This window comes from Vigna unguiculata, chromosome 5, assembly GCF_004118075.2.
Source record: "Vigna unguiculata cultivar IT97K-499-35 chromosome 5, ASM411807v1, whole genome shotgun sequence".
NCBI lineage: Eukaryota > Viridiplantae > Streptophyta > Magnoliopsida > Fabales > Fabaceae > Vigna > Vigna unguiculata.
In genome coordinates, this window is record NC_040283.1 from 37,396,691 (window position 1) to 37,419,380 (window position 22,690).

Below are 22,690 nucleotides of genomic sequence, written 5' to 3' on the forward strand. Positions count from 1 at the left end.
CACCATACTGAACCAATTCCTCCCAGAACAAACCCCCCCCAACTCTCCAACATTAGTTTCATCCAACCTGGTTACAATGTCTGCGTCGACGCCTGGCGGCAATCCTCGTACCGCCAGGCGGTGCATACCATCTGGGCATTTCCAGATTCTTCCCAACATCACTGACTTCACCATTCTTCCAACTACGCGACTCCCCATCAGTCCCCACTCATATTCCAGCACAATCAAGGTAATTCGTACTCAAATACAATGATCAATTAATCCCACTATACTCTACCAGTATCCAATTTCGAATCATAACTAATGGAATCCCCAACATTCAACCCTAGAATTCTTGTACACTGTTCCATCAATTCATCTGCTAAATATACGGAATCTCCACAAAATATGACGTTACATCATCTCTAACTCACTAACCCCAAATTTCTCTCCGATCAGAATCACGTTTAACACCCAGAATTGACGAAAATCATAACTCAGTCTCGCGTCGCCTGGCGGAAATTCATCACCGCCAGGCAGTTCATCACCAAAACCCAGAATGCTCACGAACTTTGAGCCGCCTGGCGGTTCAGGGATTCACCGCCAGGCGCTGTACCCAGAAATTCCCACAATACACATTCAAATGCATGAGCCACCTGGCGGCTAAGTATAGCCCGCCAGGCGGTTTCTGGAAAAATTTCAGAATTCGACGAAATTATAATGCAGACACAGAACATACTTAAATTATATAGCATTTCCATACATTTCAGACCAAACAATCAAAATTAACGTAGAAAGCTCCCCTAACCTGGTTCCTTAGCTTTCAACCTTGATAATTTGAGGAAATCTCCCTTGATCACCAACCCTCCTTGGTCCCTTTCTATTCAGCCCCCTCAAGTCTCACTCCAACTCACAGAAATTTCAGATTTTCGTGCTCTCTCTCTCTGGTATATTTTTCAGCTTGCCAAAACCTTAGCCCTTAACCTAATTTTCCCTTTTAAAGTGTGCCTAAACTAAGGAATTAACTTCTAAAACGAAAATAGCATTGAATGATACATAATGTGCCATTCAATCCCTCCCTTGGCTGCCCTTCCAGCCTCCTTTGGCTGCCCACTCAATTAGGTCTCCTCCCCACCTTTCCATATTCACATCAAAACCAAAAAATGCCAAAAAAATATAAAGTTTAATGTAAGTTCTCCAAGGCTTCAACCCATAACCATGCAATTGCCCAATCAATATCACACCATTTATCCAATCCATATTTCATGCTAGGAACTACAATTCAAGCATCATAACATACAAGAACACGTTTTTCATAATTTTAAATAACAAAAACATAACATCAAAAGTTAGCATACATAGGACTCGAACTCAAGTCCTCTCGCACAATCAAAGTGCTCTCAACCACATGAGCTAGCACTTTTCCACGTCATACCAACCATAATTTAATGTCATAATTATTACCCCTCCCGTATTTATTAATTATTTATTTATTTAATTAATTAAATTCTACGGGTCTTACACTATGAGCGAGGGAATTCATAGTAGGAAAGACAGGTATACGGGTCTGGGTCTGAGCGAGGAGTTCAGAAGACGGGTGAGGGAGTTCATGAAGCAGGACTACGAGCGGGATAGGCTTGTAGGTTGGACCACGAGCGAGGAGGGTCGTGGAAGCACAAGAAGTCCCATGAGTTAGAGTACATGCATGAACTCATAATGATTATGAGTGTGGGAAAGTAGGTGTTTTGTGGAATAATAAATATTTCATGACTTATCGGGTGGGTGTATTTCATATTTATTTATATCTATATGCATAGCTCACCCTATCTGTTTGTGTGTGGCGATGATCGGGTAACTTGTTATCTGGGAGCAGATGATGTTTCAGGTGAGCTAGGAGACGCTTAGTGGCGGAGTGTGGGAGCAAAGTACGAGGGGATTTTATAAATAATTTTTTTTAATTTTCATGTAATTTAATTACTGTTTTGGACTTCCAAATTGTAATAGAGAATTATGAGTATTTTGTTTTTTTATAGTGGACATCAAATTTAAAGGTTTTAAAATTTCTCGCGTTGTTAGGAAATGGATTGATAATAATAAGGTTTTCCTTTCAAAATTGTTTAATTCTTTTTACTTTAAGTAATATCCTACTGGGATGTTACACAAGAAATGCATACAATGCAAGCAAACAAGAGGAAGTTTTTAGAAGTTTTTGCCCCATAAAATCAAGTGCCAAACTCGAGTTAGTCGGTTTAGATGTGTGTGGCCCCATGCAGATAGAAACATCTGGAGGGAACATGTATTTGTATTGTTTGTGGATGATTTCACTAGGAAAACTTGGACATATTTGATAAAACAGAAACATGAAGTTATAGATGTGTTTAAAAACTTAAAGGCCTTGGCAGAAAAGTAATGTGGAGAGAAAATTAAGTTTCTCCAAACAGATTGAGGAGGAAAGTATACCTCCACTAAGTTTAGAAGATTCTATGAAGTTGAAGGAATGTCTCAAAAAGTTACACCACCATATACCCCCAAATTTGAGATGAGTGACCTCGAGGTGCTAAGCTATTTTTCTGGCATAAATTTTACACAAAGTCTGAATGGTTTGATTATGCATGAATCACGGTATACAAGAGAATTACTAAAGAAGTTTAAAATGGGCCAGAGTAATGTTGTTGCAACACCTTTACAATACAAGGCATGACTTGTGTTTCAATGTTGGATTAATTAGTAGATACATGCAGGACCCACGAATGTCACACATGAATGCTGTAAAGAGAGTGCTGAAATATGTGCAAGGGACGAGTGAGTTTGGGGTTCTGTTTTCCAGGTCTGAGACAAAATTTGAGTTGGAGATTACTGTATATTCAGATGCAGATTGGTGTGGTGATAAGAGTGACAAGAAGAGCACATATGGGAGCATCTTCTTTCTTGGAAACACTCATGTATCGTGGAGCTCAACCAAGGAACATGTTGTTGCTCTATCTTCATGTAAATATGAATATATAGTTGCTTATGAACCTAGTTGTCAAGGAGTATGGCTAGAATCCTTGATGAAAGGGCTCAAGGTTGGTATTGGTAAGAAAATGAAGTTGTTAGTTGACAATAAGTCTGCTATCAGTCTGGCAAACCATCCTACTTCTCATGGTAGAAGTAAACATATAGAGACTAAGTTTCACTTTATACGTGAACAAGTAACAAGTGGAAGAGTTGAGATTGAGTATTGCAAGTCTGAAGAGCAACTGACAGACCTTTTAACTGAAGCTTTAAAATGTGATAGATTCAATGATTTGAGGAAACTTATTGGAGTTGTAAACGTGAAAGACTTTTGGCTTAGGGAGGTGTGTTGGAGTTTAGTCTTTAAGCCAAAATATAAAGTTGTTCTTGTAACAGTTTTTCGTTTTTTGTTTTTATCCTTTTTTGTTAATAGCAATTGCTCTGTTTATGTGGTGTATAAAACCTTGTATCATGGTTCAGTTCAATATAGCCTTTTCACCTTTTGTCTTTTGCATATGTGCTTTGTTGCCAAACCCTTTAAGGTGCATGACGTTGTAACTTTACTGTAATGGAGATGGGAAAACTCTATAGAGATACAATGACAATGGAGGAGCACAAACTCCACGGAGGCGCAATGACTTCTACTGTCACAAAGATGGAGTTAGGTCATTTTCATTAGGGTTTTTAATATTTTTTAAGGATTAAATATGTTTTTGGTCCTTCAATAGTAAAAATTGAAATTAGTCATTCTTGTAAACTTTGAAACAATTTAGTCCTCCAACTCCGTAAATGTGTGGATTTAGTCCTTTTAACAAAATTTTATTAAGTTTATTTGACGTTTCAAACACATTTCATTATAGTATTTTAGTTTGTTTACATCGTTTAGCACATGTTCGGTTCAATGTTAACTGAGAAATGTGTTATAAACGTCAAATAAACTTTAAAGAAAATAGTTTAAAGGACTAAATTCATATATTTCTAGAGATAAGAAACTAAATTAGTTCAAGATTTTCAAAAGAGACTAATTCTAATTTTAATTAAAAGTTGAAGAACAAAAACATATTTAATCATATTTTTAAAATAAAGGTTATTTAGGTCATTTCCATTAGACTTTGGGGGTGAAAAAAAGAGTCCTGGAATAATGTTAGCTCAATTTGCAAACACGGTTTTTTTTCTTTTTTAAAGGCAATTACTCCCTGCATCCCATTAAATTTCTTCTCCCACCCATCAAAATGCTTCCGAAAAATATTTTTATTAGAAGATGAAAACTTTTGCTTTCTGGAAAAGGATTTCCGGAATTATTTATCGTGTTCCGGAAAATGAAATCTGGAGAATGATGCAGGATATGGTGCAGGAAGTAATTACGCTTTCTAAATTGGTAAGCCCAGTGTCGTCTAGCCCAACCCATTAACATAAAAGTAATAAAACACCCATTAAACAAAACTAAGAATATGTGTGAGCGTGCGTGTCACGTGAGTCTCCGTCCTCATGTTCCTCTCTATCTGTGTTAAGCAATGTGTGATTGTGCGAGGCAGAGATAGATAATGATGCATTCAAGGATTAGAAGCGTTGGCGCAAACATCAAATGCGCCGCGAGACTCTTCTGTTCATCATCGGCAACCTCTCCGGTGACGCCGTCGCAATTCCCGCAGACTCTGGCGGGGCTCCGGGCGCGGCTGGAGGAGGAATCACCGTCGCTGTCGGACTTCATCGCTCTGAGATCGGAGAGCGCGTACTCGGTGGAGGTTGGGACGAAGAAGAAGCCGCTTCCGAAGCCGAAGTGGATGAAGGAGGCCGTTCCCGGCGGCGAGAAGTACGTGCAGATCAAGAAGAAGCTCCGCGAATTGAAGCTTCACACTGTTTGCGAGGAGGCTCGGTGCCCTAATTTGGGCGAGTGCTGGTCCGGCGGCGAGACCGGCACTGCTACGGCAACTATCATGATTCTCGGTGACACTTGTACTCGAGGTTGCAGGTTATAATCCAATCGTTTCGATTTCTACATCTATAAATTAACATCTACACTATCACTAAAGGAAGATACGCATTGAGTGTTTCTAGCTTATTCTTCCACTTCAGCTTTAGCAGGAACAGGGACGTTATTTGTTTTTGAAAGTGGCTTTGAGGAAGTGTGTTCTAGATTTGGATAAATAGGTAGAGTTGGTGTTGCAGTTTGATGGATAAGTAGAGCAGATACCACTCGTCAGTAGAGTTGCAAAAATGATATGGAGTAGTTCTGTGCTCATGTTATGAATTCTAAGGAATGCTGGAGTTGCTTTAAGTAATAAGCATGTTTTAGAGATTGAGTTGTTTAATGGCTTAGCACGTATACTTGACTGAGATAGTAATAATTACATGTACATCTTAGAATTTGGGTTACTCAAATCCATAAACTAGTTCATGAAATGAGAGCTGTCCCACTCTTGTATACGCTACTTTTGTCATATCATTACTGATCGTGAGCTTTCCAATACATCCGATAATGGATCGGTAACCAGCGACTCAATAGGTCGAGTAGCAATCACTAAAATAAGGTCTATCATCTTTAAGTTTGGTTTGGATGTATAGCAAACTTTGATTTTAAAATATAACTTTTATTATCTGATCAATAATACTTTGGGGTGATACTCTGACTTCTCTTACGGGTACTGCTTGTTAAGTTTACACACTACATCCTTTTTGTTCGGGAAACTACACACTGTCATCACTTTGTATTTTATAATGCACACCCTTTTTTATATTTGAGAAGTTGCTCCTAGCTGTTCTGCTTTTATGTACAATGTCTACAACATTTATTCTAATAAAAATAACTAGGTAAGAAAGACAGCCGTAATTTCCCAAAGAAGTATATATAATAAGAACTAACCACGATGATTATCCAAAACTCATTATAGTTGTACATGGATTAGTTTTGTTCACAAGAACACTTGCATCTAATTATTTCTTGTTAATTTCCAGATTTTGTAATGTTAAGACATCAAGGACTCCTCCACCCCCTGACCCTGATGAGCCCACCAATGTGGCTGAAGCAATTGCATCATGGGGTCTAGATTATGTGGTTATAACAAGTGTTGACCGTGATGATTTACCTGATCAAGGGAGTGGTCATTTTACTGAGACAGTGCAGAAGCTGAAGGCACTGAAGCCTAATATGCTGATAGAAGCCCTAGGTATGTATTTGAATATTTCTAGTTACCGAAAATATTTTGGCATCTCTATCAAATTAAAAATCTAAGCCTAATACTGATAGGTGGGCACCTAGTTCTATTTAAAAAGTTAAGCATCTATATGGTTTGCAGTTATACTTAGTGGATAATGGGTATGAAAGGAAGGCAATCTTTAGTTAACTTTTGTTTCAACTATAGGATATTAGGTTGCAAGGTGAATCAGGTGGTACCTATTGTGCTAATTCCCCATGAAGTGTCAGTTGTTGAATTTCATAGACGTAGTATTTTTATTGTTGAAATGTGATATGCTAACGGTATGGCTTTAAATAGAATTATGAAGAGATCTTGGTTACAGGTCATTGAGAATAAATTTGGTTCGATTTTGAATTTACATCCTCTTGTGTCAGGTTTCAATCTTAGTATACATTTGTTGAGATGAATTATTATTCAGGGTCTATGCTTAATTAAAATCCTTCTTAAGTACTGACTCAAATTTCTTTCTTTGATGATTATTATTGCACTATTGTTGTAATAGTTCCAGATTTTCGGGGAGATGCAGACTGTGTAGAGAAAGTTGCTAAATCAGGATTAGATGTCTTTGCACATAACATTGAGACAGTTGAAGAGCTACAGAATGTTGTACGGGATCATCGTGCTAATTTTAGGCAGTCCTTAGATGTTCTAATGATGGCCAAGGAATATGCTCCTGTTGGAACACTCACTAAGACTTCAATAATGTTAGGTTGTGGGGAAACACCTGACCAGGTTGTGAAGACAATGGAGAAGGTGAGAGCGGCTGGAGTTGACGTGATGACATTTGGGCAGTACATGAGACCTTCAAAGCGCCATATGCCAGTATCTGAATATGTTACGCCAGAGGCCTTTAATAAGTATCAGACTCTTGGCATGGAAATGGTAAGACTTTTGTTCCTGTGTTTGAATTTAACTTATTTTGGTTTGGAGAAATACTCATATTTTTTACTGCCTGGGACCTGTTGAAAAAGATAGCATTAATATCACATAATGAATTGGTTACCAAAAGAAATTGTTAGAATGTATGATGAATATCTTGTAAAACCAATATTGTATCAAAATATTTTAGAGTACCTTAGAGGTTATATCATTAGCTTGGTCTTCCTTTTTGTTTTGAAAAGATTAATATTAGTTTTCCAATTTTCTTGATTTCCAGGTTTTCTTATATTTCATGATTTGACTCCTTATTTAGTTTAAGGTTATGATGTTGTTTTGGCATGAAAAAGAAGTGTATTTACCATCTTATTGTAACTCGTCATTCAGTCTCTTTTCCTTTTCGTCCCTCTGTTCCAAAAATTTAATAATTTCAACAGTAATTGCTGATAGTATACTTTATCATCAAAGTTTGCTGGCCTTAATGTAATCTAATACTAAATATAAGTTATGTACTATAATAGTTTTTTTAATTCTTTTTTAATTTTCTATGTTCTCACGATGTAGTAGATATTGAGTGGCATAAAACTTATTAAAGCCGAGCTTCTTGCCTGTATTTATTCGTCTCAAAATTTGGAGCATATAAAATCATTTTTTCCTTTTCAGTTTTTGTAAAATAATCATATCTTGCTAATCCATGGAAAGTTCAGGCTTGTCATTCTCTTATTTATTCTTAGAAGTTAGCACACCCCTGACCCTGACCCTGACCCAACGGACCTGCCAATAGCAATCTTTCCTCACATTCTATTTCTATTCATCACCAAGCAGTGCAATCATGGAACATTTCTCTCCTTTTAATTGTTGCATCCAGCATCATGATGATTTGTGGAAAAACTATAATATTATAAAAGCTGCATATGGTATTTAATTATAGCTTGATCATGAGGTATGAACTGATTCTACTTTGTATGAAGGGCTTTCGATATGTGGCATCTGGGCCCATGGTGAGGTCTTCATACAAGGCTGGTGAATTCTATATTAAATCCATGATTGAATCGGATCGTGCTGCATCTCCCTCAAAGCTGACATCCTCGTGACGCATTATCCTTTTTGTTATTTACACACTTCAATGTGCATTATATGTAAGTACCGCAGAATTATTACATGCTGTTGATGCTCAAGTCACCCAGTAATGAGTAAAAGCTTCTAAATGGACATGTGCTGTCTGCCATATTTTTCTCTTCCTCCTTCCCAACAACAACACCATTAGTGGATTGGCTCATTTATTTGGAAAATGCAAATTTCAAGGTTGTATATGTTCTCATTTACATGTACTCATTTTTTCTCTATTCAACTGGTGCTAACTAATACCAGTTACTGTAGTTATTGAAAGTAATGACTTTGAGAAATCGTTTAAATCTCTTATTTTTAACTCAATTTGGGTTTATTTGGTTGTTGCCGTTCAAACTTATCTCACTGGACTTCAGTTTTGAATTAGAGTTTGGTACTACCAAAGAGCCTATATTGTTCTGGCAAATTGTCCTGAAGTTATGTTTAGTGACGCGGTTACATTTGAAAGGCACTAGTGTCTGTCCCTCAACATCCTGTGGGGAATGATGGTAGAACAATTGAAAGCTGGAATACTTTGAGTAATAATTTTTTGTTACAATTCATTCATCTAATCAAATAAAATCTGTTGAACCTTTGTACTTCATGGGAGTTCTATGTGTCTGTGTATCCTTTTCTTCATCAGGTTTTGATGAAGATAAGCTTCATAAGATAACTTTGGCTGTCAATAGAGGTGCCAAAAAGGGGTAAATATTCGTATAAAATTTAAATCATATTAGTAATATTCATTTTAACTTGAGATATAATAATTTAATATATAAATTGTACACGTGTATTTTAATTATAAAATGGCTCAACTCATTAGGTTGAAGCTCACAGACTTTAAGTCTACTAAGGTTGTCGACTAATATGATTGGATAAAAACAATGGTATAGTTGAATATAAGATTATAATGTTTCAGCTTGACTTGTTTTTTAATATTTTAAAATTTTGAATAACTATCCAAATTAACTGAATTGTAAGAAAAAATGTGTTACACATTAAGAGGGAGTGAATTAGTGCTTAAAAAAATTATTTGATTACTAGAGATTCCAAATTAAATTCACTTTCATTCAATAATAGTGAACGTAAAATAAGAAACACTTATGTTTGCATAAAAGGAGAATACTCAATCCTTTTATATGTTTCTATTCTTCCTAAATTTACATTTAATTTCAATTACCACATAACCTTAGTCAGACTGTTTCAGTGTCTTATATGTAATCACTTGAAATGTACAATTTTATTGAAAATCTATCAAGAATACTATCAAACAATATAAAAATCTATTATTACATGAAACACCAAATTTAAGTGTATAAAAAATTACGCTAATAGACAAAAATAAATAGGAAGATATCATTTAATGTGATAGATAATCCAAAAGAATAAGAACAAGAGTTTATGAAAGTATATTTCATAATATCTTCAAGTCAAAACTTCCTCAGATATTTATCAAGAAAGAGACATTTTTATTATTGAAAATTATTAAATACAAACATAAATTATTTGTAAATGTATAAGACTATTACTTCTAAAATACACAATAAAACTTTTATATAAATTGCTATGAAGTTAGTCTAACGGGTTATATTTAATAATGTTTTTTTATATTTTAACTGATAAGAAAATTTGTGAGGCCCAATTATTTGTTTTTGTTTCAGCCCTAATGTCAGTGGGCCGTCCTTGTAGTTGGGCCTAAGGCCGGCCCAACATAAATGCCCTTAGGTCTGCCCTAAACCTAGGGTACCCTACATTTCAGAGACACTTTGCCCTTGCCTTGAACCCAGCAGCCGCCACCCCTCTGCTAGGGTTTCGTTTCTTCGTCTCGAACCAGTCCATCACAAGAGCTCGACTTGTGATTTCTGCTCCACGTAAGTAACTCTATCCTACTGTACTTACCTTATGAGGTTTACATTCGTTTTCCACCGATTAAAGTACGAAAATAATCGTGTCCTCCGCTGTTTTCGCCAGTTTTGCAAGTACGCCTTTCAAGTTGTTGTGCTCCGAGGTCCCGCGTCGAGGTTCTGTTAACCTTTTCCAGGTACGGGAAGCTAGGGTTCTAGTTTCGAGTCTTTTTAGAACTGTTTCTGCGTTGGTTGTTGATTTCATGGTTGGATCTGTTGTTGTGATGTGTGAAAACAGCTTGCATGTGTTGTTTGGCCGGAAAACATGGCGGTACGGCGAAGAACAGTGGCGAGACCTGTTAATCTCGCCCAAGCGAGTCCATCTCGCCTAGGCGAGATGAAATAGGGAGCTCGCCTAAGTCTTTTGCGCGAAAAGTCGCCCGGGCGGCTCGCTCAATTTTTGAGCGAGCAGGCAACTCGCCCAAGCGAGAGGGATCTCGCTTAAGCGAGATCCCGTGTTGCCCATGCCCTAGTTTTTGGCATTCTCGCCTAGGCGAGGGGGGAGGCTCGCCTGAGCGAGATGCTGGGCGAGACAGTGTTGTGATTTGGACGTTTGATGTTTCCCGAGTGATCTGTTTTGATTGGGTATGATTGTGTGATGATGGACATGTATATAATGGAGTATGAAATGTATTTTTGGCATGATTCATGAATTGTGGAGGAATGGGTTGGTATGAGACTTAGCATGTGAAATAAATGAGTGGTTTGGGACTAAAGGAACATGGTATTATCATGAGATGAGACCCCAGACCCATCGGGGCGGTAATGAACAGTGGTATGGACTCAAATGTGATGCGTATGAGGAATAAATCTCATGGATGGATATGGAATTGAAAAACATAATTTAATATTCTCTTAATTGCTGATTTATGAATGTTGGTCCATGTCAGCGTATAATTCCTTGGGGTCTCTAGGTGAGACCTCCGGGGTCGCGCTTCAGTGGTCGGGACGTAATTCCATGGCCCCTGTTAGTGGGTGTTCATGGTGGTGCCCCATCTGTATAACTAGGTAAGGATTCAAGGTAAGGTTGCATCCTGACACTCCGAGGAGCCAGTTAGTCTCACTTAGAGCGGACTGACTCCTGTGGTGGGAGTAGCAGGAGGCCTGAAACTCACTAAGGGCTAACCTTGTGGTGGGAGAGATTTGATTCATTATAACACTGGTAATACATGGCTCAGGATCGAGCAGCTCAGGTTCGAGCAGGGGTACCCACACAAGTGCAAGCATCCGCTGAATCCGACCAAGTTATACGTATCCGGATGAGTCGAGTCGAGTCGTAGTGTATTGAATGAAGAGTCATAACCTGTTTGGTTGCTATGTGGATGAGATGATGAAAATATGCTTGATTGCATGATTTATGTTGTTGGCTCTAGCTTACCCGTTTTGTTGTATGTTTGTGTTGTATGTGGCCGTTTTTCCTTGCGATGATCATCAACTTGATTGATGGGAGCAGTTGGGCGAGGTTCTCAGGGTCAACAAGCGAATGGCGATTCCGCTGCTTAGCCATCTGGGCTGGAGTTTCCTTATGTTTATTTAGGGCCATGGCCCATGTATTTCTTTCCGTATTTCTACGCTACATTCTACGCTGTATTCGTATTCAGCTATCCTGTTTTTATTGGCATCGTGGTGTGCCTAGTTTTGTAGGGGTTGTGTTAGGGACCCCAAGACTTTTCTGCAGTACTATTATCGCGTGACGTTTCCTTTAATTACGCATTAAATTAAATGGGACGTTACAAAATTTAATTAAAATAATCTAATTTATTATTTCTAATCCAGTTATAATTGATTATCTGTAAAACTTACGTTGAATAAAACTTTAAGTAATTAATTATTATTTAACTTACAATAATCTACTGTGATATAAAATCATTAAACATCTACTAAAGGACAGTAGTGTACCTTAGAAAATAATCCATTATGTTTGAACATAACTAATTACCAAATTTCAAACTATTCTTAAAATGGGTTCAGTTTTCCTAAAGACAAAATAAATATGAGAGACGTTGACTAAGTAAACATAAAACCCAAATAGTTTATTATAATCTCCCCTCAAACTTTCTACCCTCACCCGTCATTTCCAAACAACTATAAAAATAAAACTATTCCTCATATCTCACACACATTTAAATGTAATTAAATTAAATTAAATTAAATTATCACTTTTTAATTTTTTATGCAGTTATTTTAAGGAAAAAGATAACTTAAAAAAATTATACATAAAATAAAGAGGAAAAGGCAATAAAAAAAATCGGTATAATTACTCGTATAGTACCCAGTTTGGTGCTAGTGTGTCAGATAGGTACCTGGTTTAAAAAAAGTGTCAATTGCATTTCAATTAGGTCCCTTTCAGACGGAGTTGACTAACACCGTTAATGACGTACCACGTGCAGTATGTGGTTTTTTTTTAATTTTTGTTTAATTTTTTTAATTTTCTTTTTGACTTTTTGAAAAAAAAATAATAAAAATGTCACGTGTCAAATCCTTGTGTGTGACACGTGACATTACAATGCCACATGTCAGTATCACTATCAGATGTCATTGTGTTGATTTCGATTTAGTCCCCATATATGTTTTTTTGTTTCAATTTAGTACCTACTTATGTGTATCTCATTCAATTTTGACCTAATTTTTTTTAATAATTAAAATCCATTTTTTATAAAATTAAAAGTAATTAAGTATAAAATTTTTATAAAAATTAAGTATTTAATATCTATATTAAAATTTAGTGGTAAAAGTCATTTTATTAAGTCATTTTTAATAAAAAAAATAATATAACATTCGTACAAATAGAAATTTTGGTTTAAAATTAGTAAGAGACAATATTGTTCTATTTTGGAAAAAAAATAAAAATTAACAAAACATGAATACTTAATAAAAAAGTAATTAATAAAATAATAGGTTAAAAAGTCGTTTTTAATAAAAAATATTAGTATAACATTTATACAAATAATAAATTTGGTCTGAAATTGAAAGAAATAATATAAATATTAGTACTTAATTTTGTAAAAATATTTTTACTTAATTATTTTTAATCTTATAAAAAATGGATTACAAAAATATTTTAATTATTAAAAAAAATGGGACAAAATTGAATCAGATACACATAATTAGGTACTAAATTGAAACAAAAAGACATATATGGAAACTAAATCGAAATCAATACAATGACATCTGAGAATGATACTGACACGTGGTATTGCAATACCACGTGGCACTGACAATGCCACGTGTCACACACATGGAACTGACATGTGGCATTTTTATTTTTTTTTCAAAAAATAAAAAAAATTAAAAAAACCACATACTGACACGTGGCACCGTTAACCGCGTTAGTCAACTCCGTCTGAAAGAGACCTAATTGAAGCACTTTTTTAAAAGTTGGGATGCAATTGATACTTTTTTTAAACTGGGTACCTATTTGACACACTAGTCCCAAACTGGGTACTATACGAGTAATTATACAAAAAAAAAATCATAAAAAAAGTATTATATAAAAATCATTTTTGAGATAATAGTATAACTTGTTTAACATACATGTATAATATAGTAAAATATTATACTTTCAAACATTTAAGATCTAGAGTTTGAAAAGAAACTAAACAACACAATTACAACTACAATTGTTTTCAATTTAACTTATGAAATAATATAACAGTGGTACATGAAATTTTTAAATGCATTACAAGATTGAAAAAAAATACACCCAACAATAAGGAACACTGATTTAACTTAAGAGAGAAAAATGTTGAGTAATTTAAGAGGTGAAGAAGAAAAAAAGAATTTATACATATACCTAATACTTTAGTGAAGATATATATTGCCCTTTTTATAATATATTTTAAAAATACTCATCCCTACACATTATTATTATTATTATTTGTTTGTATTTGGTAATGATGATGTCAGCATGATGAACTATTGTGTGAATCAATTATTATGTAATTAATTGAGATTACAAATATTAGAAACATAATTAAGGGCAATTTGCTAAAGTCCATTTGCAAGTCCATGGTTTTGAAAAGTTTGAAGAATCAACACTCAACACAGTTAATAAGGGCAATGCAACAACCAAGAAGATGAAAGTAAAGTCAAAGTCAACCCTATTTTGGTCTACATTCCCACATATTCATCCTTTTCAACGGTTCTGATTCGCTTTAAGAAAGTTCAACTATGGTGTTGATGGTTGACAATTGTATAAGCCGCAATTGGCTTCACGCACTTTTCGCCGGAAAAAGGGATCCTCTGCACATGCACCTACGATACATCTCATTGTCAACCATAGTAGGTAGAGATCACAAATCGGTAGGTATTATAGAACCCTTTTTAAACTAAATAAACTACTCATATTAAGCTCCATAGAATTACTCATATAATTAAAAAGTGATTATTCAAAATATGTAAGTTAACTGAGATATCACTTTTCAAAAAATTTATTTTAGCTTACATTTATGAATTATAAGAATAAAATTATGTAGATATTTGTTATAACTAAAATTAAATTTCTGAATTTTTTCAAAGATATCTCTACTATATAAATGTATAAAATAAGAATTTTATCAAATTTTAACAAAAAAACATTTTATTAATTGTTTTCATTTTTAGAATATAACACATCGCATATATGAAAAATAAAACCATTTATTTCTTTGATTCAAAGATCAACAGAACATATTTATAAAAATAAATAATAACATAATATTATAATTTACAAACAATAGAAAAACTATCGAATACATAATTACAAACTTAAAAATATATATAAAAGAATTTGATCAAGATATATCCATACATAAAATAATCCACATTGTGCATAAATATGAAAGTAAAAAAATATATTATTCTATTTTTATCATTATTTATAATAATAATTTTTCAATTTAGAATAAAAATAAATTAAAATTTTACTATTAAATTACTCAGAAATGTCATGTTTAAATAATATTAATAGTATAACCTTAGAGTCATAAATTTGACTGATGATAGTTTAAAATATATATATATATATATATATATATATATATATATATATATAGAGAGAGAGAGAGAGAGAGAGAGAGAGAGAGAGAGAGATATTAAATGTTAACCACTGTGTTTTTGAATAAAATGTTCTCATAAAAAGGGATGGAAATTCTAAAATTCAAATTAAAAGTGAAAAAGTTTTAAGCCATGATAACGTTCCAAATATATTTTTCACAAATTAAACACGTTTATAATGTTTCTAAAAGTTATAATTCCAAGGAACATGATTCTTGAAAAATATATGATTCCAAGATTAAACTTGAAAAAAAAAATGACCACATGCTGCTGTATTGTTGTATTAATTATTGTATACATAGAAATATTAAAAAAATTTATAACAAATTAAGCTGAAATATATATATTCATCTGAAAAACCCTAATAACGTTTAGTTCTTTCTATATATATCTTGCGTTTAACAGTGATTAAAATCTGATATTCCTACCTACACTTAACTTTGCATCATCACTTTTTTGTCCTTAACTTTCGAAGCTTTCTTGAAAAATGAGCAAAAACAGGTTAACTTGTTCCATTATTCACATTAATTAAACAACAAGATCATGCTTGCACATCACTTATCCTCGAACCGAGAATTTAGATGAATCTAATTCTCTCATTCAACATTGCTATTAATTAAAAGAGCCAAGTTTTCCCCTAAGATCATGGAGTATTTCACGACAAACCACACTTTAAATTGCAAACACATTCCCATAACCATAATCAAAAGCTCAAGTTACAGCAACATCAACCTAAACTCAATAATTCATCACCATGGCCAACACAATCCTGAAGCTCACAGCATTTCTCGTTCTGCTCATTTTTTCAACCCTGCATGATTCTCATTTTGCTTCTGCAACTGACGTACAAGATCAAAATCATAACGAAGAGGAGGACGAAGACTATGTTCTTGATACCCCAATAACCCATTCGGGACCAAGAAGCAGATTTTTGGTTTCTGTAATAAAGAAAGGAAGACAGTGTAATGCTGAGAGCAATAACATCTGCAATGGGGTTCGAGCGAACAAGGGGAGGGACCTACTTTACTGCTGCAAGACGCATTGTCGCAATGTTCTTCGTGACAAGAACAACTGCAAGGTGTGTGGGAACAAGTGCAAGCAGGGAGAAAGATGCTGCAATGGAGTTTGTACCAATGTTTTGTCCAATGCTAATCACTGTGGCAAGTGCGACAAGAAGTGTTCATCTGGTGATTCATGTGGGAATGGTGTTTGTGGGTATGCTTGAAAGGAAGTTATTGGAAAAGGTTAGGGATCTTGTGATCCATCATATACTATATAGCAGTTTGAGATATAAAAAGATTAAGAGATGCTAACTACACTTTGTTATTGGTTAAAACCATGAAGAACTCACCAAAGTTTGTGACTTTTGATTGTTTCGATCAATGACGAAAGTGTGTTAGGGAGTGTCTTTCTAGCATATGAAATCCCATTGTGGTTTTGTTTTTTCTTAATCACATTTTTAGCACGTTAATAAGTATGAAATTGGACTGAATTTTGATTTAGTTTTGTATTAAAGTGTAAACATTTTAATTTTGTTAAGTGATTGGTTTTATTTGTTTAGTTTATGATGTTGTTATTGTGGTTGTTCCTTTATTTAAATTAATAACAAATGGTTGTCTTTGCATATATGCTCAAGAAGAATAAATTTGCACGTCAATTAAGTGTAATTAATATCTTGTAAATGAAACCTATGTCTATTATTAACAAATTAAGTTTTCCTTTCAAGATAAGGAGTGATTGTAGATATGATTTAAATCAATCTAAGAACATTTAGAATCGTTCATACCATAAGAAGAAAAGAATATATAATGAATATTATTAGTTTTACATTCTGGTAATAAGAATTCACTAACATATTACCGTGTTCATGTTATACATTTTATTCTCAAGGATAATGATATTTTAATATATTTTTTTTGACTTACTTTTAACTGAATATTTGAATCATCATTAGATCATCTATTTTGATTCTTTTAGTGATGTGATGTGATAATTTAATCGGAAATGATATTTGAACATATTTTTTGAACTTAAATTTGACATGACTGATGTGGCATGACCTTTTTTTATTCAAACATAAACTTTTTTTTAATGAAAGAAAATTGCTGCACATGCGAGAGTTAAATTCTTTTTTTCCCAAAAACCAAAGGACACAGAGACAGAGAGAGAAAAGGCACAGTGATGAGTGTTAGTGTTAGAGAAGCAAAGAAGCAACCCAGAGAGAGAGAGAAAGAGAGAGAGAGAGAGAGAGAGAGAGAAGCAAAGAAGTAGTGCTTGCCGGAGAACGCATCGACCATTAAAAGTCATCCATGGCGAGGCTTCCACCAGTTTTGGGTTTCAAGTGAAAGGTGTGTTTGGAAGTGTTTGCACAGCGAATCAAATAAGCATTGATTGTATAGTGTTTGGAAGAGTTTGCACAGTGAACCAAAAAATTTAAGATAACTCCCCACCTAATTATTTTTGAGTCCCCACTTTTGACCCATTTCTGATTTAAATTTTTTTTGTCAAAATTTCGTGCCCAACATTGTATACCCATCATGGAATGTGATGGTGATGGAAATACATACATACTATGTTAAGGTTGTTGTGTGAGGAAATGTAACTAGCAATGATGATTGATTTCTTTAAAATTGGGTGTCTAAGTCCAAAATACTCATGACAACTCCCTATTAAAAAGTTCTTTACTCCCCACGAACCAATAATATCCATATTATCGCATTTCTACATAGGTTTACTGTATTCATAGTCCTGTGGCGAATTATGTATTGATTGAAGGAATTGTCTAGCATTCAAATGTGACTTTGTGGTGCGCATAACTTTGTAATTGGTTTCAAGTCTTGGGTCTGTGAACCGAAAAATTCAAGATAACGCCCCACCTAATTATTTTTGAGTCCCCACTTTTGACCCATTTCTGATTTAAATTTTTGTCACAATAATGTGCCCAACATTGTATACCCATCATGGAATGTGATGGTGATGGAGATACATACATACATACTATGTTAGGATGTATATGCATGTGGTGTGGTGTTTGGGCATGAAGGACTAAGTCCAATAGGGTTCTGGGATGTGCTTGGTGGTTGGACACATGATGGGCAAGGAACTGGTTGAGTTCTCGTCGGCTACTAATGGGCGAGGAGTCCTTAGTATGGTGATTGCATGTGTCGAGCGCACGATGGGCAATGAACTGTTATGTTCCCGTCGGCTACTATTGGGCGTCCATAGTATGGTGATTGCATGCGTGTCAGGGTCCAAGTTATGAGACTTGGATGTTTTTACTACAGGCGAGGAGTCTGTAGGGCAGGATTATGAGCGGGATAGGCTTATAGGGTTGGACCACGAATGAGTTAGTTTCGTGGAAGCACAGTGAAGTCCCAAGATCTAGTTCATGCATATGACTCATGAAGGACTATGAGGTCATGGTTGGGTGATTTGGATAGTATAAGAAATTTGATTATGTTATTTTGGGTTGGGAAGCATATTTATTTCTTATATTTGTTTATATTTTTTTTTTGTGCATAGCTCAACCTATCTGTGTGTGTATGGCGATGATTGGATAAATTTGTTATCCGAGAGCAGATGATGTGACAGGTGAGCCAGGTGATACGTAGACTCGGAGCGAGGGCTAGCAGGGGATAATTTGTGTATATACATATGTTTATTACTTTCGTTTTGAGGATATTATGTAATCCTGGCGGGAGCCATGGACTTTTAATTCAGTTTCATGAATTTTTGGACTCCTGGATTTAACGATTTTAATTTTTAAAGTTTTATATTTCCCGTGTTTTGGGAAATAGTGTATATTATAAATGCAGTATTTATAATTAGAATTTTTAATTGTTTAATATCAGTAATATTCCTTAGGGATGTTACATTTGGTCTTCTCTCTTGCGCCTCCACTGCTTCTTTTTCTCTTTCAAGCGCCATTGACCACTGTCGCCGTGCCCTACTACCGTCGCACCGTGCTTCAACAAGCTTCTTCTTCTCTTCCATGCCATTCTTCAACAACCGATGCAATAAGTTAGTGTTTTTCTCCCTCATTTTCTCATGACTAGGGTTTTTATTTGTGGAGAAAGCTCTCTTTGTAGTTGTCTTTCTTGGTGCTCGGTGTTTTCCCATCTCCTTTGCAAATGAAGCAAATTTGTGACGCTGCTGCTTTACCGAATGTGTGTCGCTGGTCCCTATGGTGTTTCGTGAAGTCTCTTAGTCAAGTTTGCAGTCGGGGTGCGGTGTTCTCCTTGGTGGTTCGTTGGTGGTTCACTTGGTGGTTCGTTGGTGGTTCACTTGATGTTTCGTTGGTGTTGGTCTGTGGTGGTTTGTTGGTGTTGGTCCGTGGTGGTTTGTTGGTGTTGGTTCGTGGTGGTTTGTTGGTGGTCTTTGGTGGTTCGTTTCTCCTTTGCCCCTTCGCATGGTCACTTTCGAAAATGTTTTTTTTTCTTTTCAGTAAAAAGATATTAGATCGGTATTTTCAGAACCGATCTAATATGTTTTTGACATATTACACCAGTGTATATTAGATCGGTTGCGGAATCGATCTAATATGCGCTCCGGAACCGATCTAATATACTTATTTTGCACTAGTGCTAGGTGCATATATATATATATATATATATATATAATGACCTCTAGGCCACTAACTCCGTTATGTAAGTAAATGTTAAACTAGGCCACATCAAACCAATACAAAAAAAAAAAATCATAATTGGTGGGTTATGTGTTTTAGTATGTTTTCACCTCACGACCTAGTTTGACCTGATCTATTTTTTACGGTTCAACAGTTGGCCAAGCTAAAACGGATCAGATTGGCCCATTTTACCACATCTTTCTGTAATTGGTTTTTATGATATGATATAGGTTAAATTATAAATTTGGTCTCTATTTTTGTTTAATTCAGTACTAATGTTCTTTTATTCAATCAGGTCCTAATTTTTGTTAATTTTGTTCAATTTGGTCATTTTTTGCGAACTCTGTTTAAATTATTAACGATAATAAACAATGACTGTCACATGTCACTTTATGGTTTTTCTTTGTTTTTTTTTAATTTTTATAATTTTATTTTAATTTTTGAAAAACGTTCACGTATCAACCCAATAGTGTCACATTTAGAGTCAAAGTTTAATATGTTTTATATTCGATTTGGTTTCTATATTCGCTATTTTTGTTCAATTTAGTCTCAATTTTATTTAAAATGGAACAATTTTGTCCATCTCTAAATTGAAACCAAATTTAATTTTTATATAAATGTTATAAAAATTCAAAAAATTATTAAGTATTTTTTATTTAAGATTACAATTACAGATGTCAACAAAATTCGTACCCGCGGGTATTCGCGGATAAAACTCGCCACGGGTAAAAAACGGATACTCGCTACCCGTTGGTACGGGTATTTTGGATACCCGCATGTTAACGGGGCGGGTATGGATATCATAGTATTCGTACCCGTGGATACCCGTACCCGCTAAACTTACACCCCTTGACATTCTTCTCTTTCCTTCCTTTGAAATTGGGCATATACATCAAATCTTATATAGACAATGACGTTTATGGTATGCTTGTTGTCAAATGATGGAATCAAAATAAGAATATTTGGCACGTGACAATTGAGGTTTATTATTTGTTTATTTTCAGGAATCAATCAGAGAAAGTGAGTTTATTGATCAAAGCACTAATTAAAGAATTTTCATTGTGTTAAACGTCATTTTATAAACTTGAGTTTATTTAAACTTTATTTGAAATTTATGACAGTTATGTATTTTGTTTTATTTTATTTGAATTTATGACTAAATATTTGTATTTTAAATAATTTTGTAAACACCCGCAGGTACCCGTGGATACCCGCGGATATGAAAAAAATAGACGGGTACCCGACGGATATGGGTACGGGCACGAGGTAGATATTTATCTAGCGGGTAGGGTACGGGGGAGCTACTACCCGTACCCTACTCGCCTCGTTAACATCCCTAATTACAATTAGTTTAAAATTTTAAATCAATAATATTAGTCATCATCCTTCAAATTTTCGTTTTAATTTTAAACTAAATGTAGCCCTAAACCAAAAATATATAATAAAAATGTGAATTTTAATAAACACATTATAACATTTATATAAAGATTAAATTTGGCATCAATCTAGAGGAACAAAATTGCTTTATTTTAATAAAAATTGTCACTAAATTGAACAAAAATAATGAATATATGGACCAAATTTAATACAAAACATCGATTCTGACACATTGCACACGGCTGGATTGACACATAAACATTTTTTCAAAAAAAAAATAAAAATAAAAAAAAAATAAAAAACACACAAAATGACACGTGATAGTCACGGTTCATTACCGTTAATCATTTAAAAGGAGTTAGCAAAAATGATAAAATTGAACAAAATTTAACGAAAATTAAAACCTCATTGAACAAAAAAAAATAATAATATGATTGAATTGACAAAACTGAACGAAGATAGAAACCAAATATATAATTTAATCTATAATATACATTCATAATTGTTACCACTTACAACTCTTTTAAAAGCTACTATTTTATTTTATTTTGCAATCGAAAATAGTGATTAAATTGTCAAATACCTGGAAACAAATAATTGCGTATATTAACAAAAATCGTGAAATTGATTGAATTATTTTGTATAAAATGATTTCAATCCATGAAATATTTTTATTCATTTAAACTTTAGTAACTGAACTCATTCGCTATGGCTTATAATATTTTTTTTTAAATATATTTTTAGTCCTTAAATTTGGTAAAACTAAAATTTGGTCTAGTCTTAAATTTTGATACAGTTTAATATTCGGACATTAAAAGTAAATAGATATCATCCTTTTAATCCAAATTGTAATACTCTTTTTTTTTTTTTCGTTAAACGAAATTTAAAATTTGTGTTTAAGTTGTTTACATCGAATGTTAGCTTAGAACATTGTTAAACATATATCAAATTTTGAGATGTTTGAGTTGTTGACTTAAAAGGAGTATATTCATTATTTTTTAACTTTGAGGACCAAAATATATCAAAGTTTGAGACAATAATAAATTTCAATTTCGCATATAAGTTTAAGAATTAAAAACATATTTAACTAATTTTTTTTTCTTGCAAAATTTTAGAGTTAATTTTTTTTAGTAAACTTTAATGCGAAATTGAAATCCATTCGTCATATTCTAAACTTTGATACAGTTTAATCTCCAAACTTTAATATATATATATATATATATATATATATATATATATATATATATATATATATATATATATATATATATATATATAATATTCTCTATAAAAAATTCTTCACGCCCGAAAAAATAAAACAATCTTAATTTCTAATTAAATAACAAATACCATTATAATAATCAAAGAACTACATCATGAGAATGGTATAAGACAAAATAACGTCATTGGTAAAATATAAATCTAACTATCTCTTCATTCCTTCTATATACACATACTTTATGACTAATTTTGTAAGACACCCAACAATCCATAAATCATTTCCATTGCAGCTAGGCTGTCAACTTAACCCATGACCCATGGGTCAATCCTAAGCTAACTTGAATAAGTCCTCATTTTGGAAGCCCCTATGAAAGGAC

At 33.9% G+C, this 22,690-nt stretch overlaps 3 protein-coding genes across 3 annotated transcripts; all 3 read left to right on the top strand.

The window, feature by feature from the left end:
• The first annotated feature begins 4,441 nt into the window (after positions 1 to 4,441).
• On the top strand, positions 4,442 to 8,480 carry LOC114185752 (lipoyl synthase 2, mitochondrial). The gene is made up of 4 exons (XM_028073653.1): positions 4,442 to 4,945; positions 5,929 to 6,140; positions 6,673 to 7,052; positions 8,018 to 8,480. Exons 1-4 carry the CDS (start codon positions 4,518 to 4,520, stop codon positions 8,138 to 8,140), a joined length of 1,143 nt encoding a protein of 380 aa, XP_027929454.1. The 5' UTR covers positions 4,442 to 4,517; the 3' UTR covers positions 8,141 to 8,480.
• Positions 8,481 to 8,756: 276 nt separating this feature from the next.
• Positions 8,757 to 11,763, top strand: LOC114184680. Its single transcript, XM_028071994.1, has 4 exons — positions 8,757 to 8,857; positions 9,879 to 10,024; positions 10,125 to 10,194; positions 11,511 to 11,763. The coding sequence occupies exons 1-4, from the start codon at positions 8,757 to 8,759 to the stop codon at positions 11,749 to 11,751; spliced, it is 558 nt and encodes a 185-aa protein (XP_027927795.1). The 3' UTR covers positions 11,752 to 11,763.
• Positions 11,764 to 15,719: 3,956 nt separating this feature from the next.
• On the top strand, positions 15,720 to 16,630 carry LOC114185864 (protein GRIM REAPER). Its single transcript, XM_028073807.1, has one exon. It carries the CDS (start codon positions 15,846 to 15,848, stop codon positions 16,314 to 16,316), a length of 471 nt encoding a protein of 156 aa, XP_027929608.1. The 5' UTR covers positions 15,720 to 15,845; the 3' UTR covers positions 16,317 to 16,630.
• The last annotated feature ends 6,060 nt before the right edge of the window (positions 16,631 to 22,690 follow it).

Coding starts and splice junctions, on each gene's coding strand:
- LOC114185752 (XM_028073653.1), top strand. CDS start 4,518: ATGATGCATTCAAGGATTAGAAGCGTTGGCGCAAACATCAAATGCGCC. Junction 4,946..5,928: donor ACTTGTACTCGAGGTTGCAG/GTTATAATCCAA, acceptor GTTAATTTCCAG/ATTTTGTAATGTTAAGACAT. Junction 7,053..8,017: donor AGACTCTTGGCATGGAAATG/GTAAGACTTTTG, acceptor CTTTGTATGAAG/GGCTTTCGATATGTGGCATC.
- LOC114184680 (XM_028071994.1), top strand. CDS start 8,757: ATGGGAGTTCTATGTGTCTGTGTATCCTTTTCTTCATCAGGTTTTGAT. Junction 8,858..9,878: donor AATAGAGGTGCCAAAAAGGG/GTAAATATTCGT, acceptor AAATGCCCTTAG/GTCTGCCCTAAACCTAGGGT. Junction 10,025..10,124: donor ACTTGTGATTTCTGCTCCAC/GTAAGTAACTCT, acceptor TGTTTTCGCCAG/TTTTGCAAGTACGCCTTTCA.
- LOC114185864 (XM_028073807.1), top strand. CDS start 15,846: ATGGCCAACACAATCCTGAAGCTCACAGCATTTCTCGTTCTGCTCATT.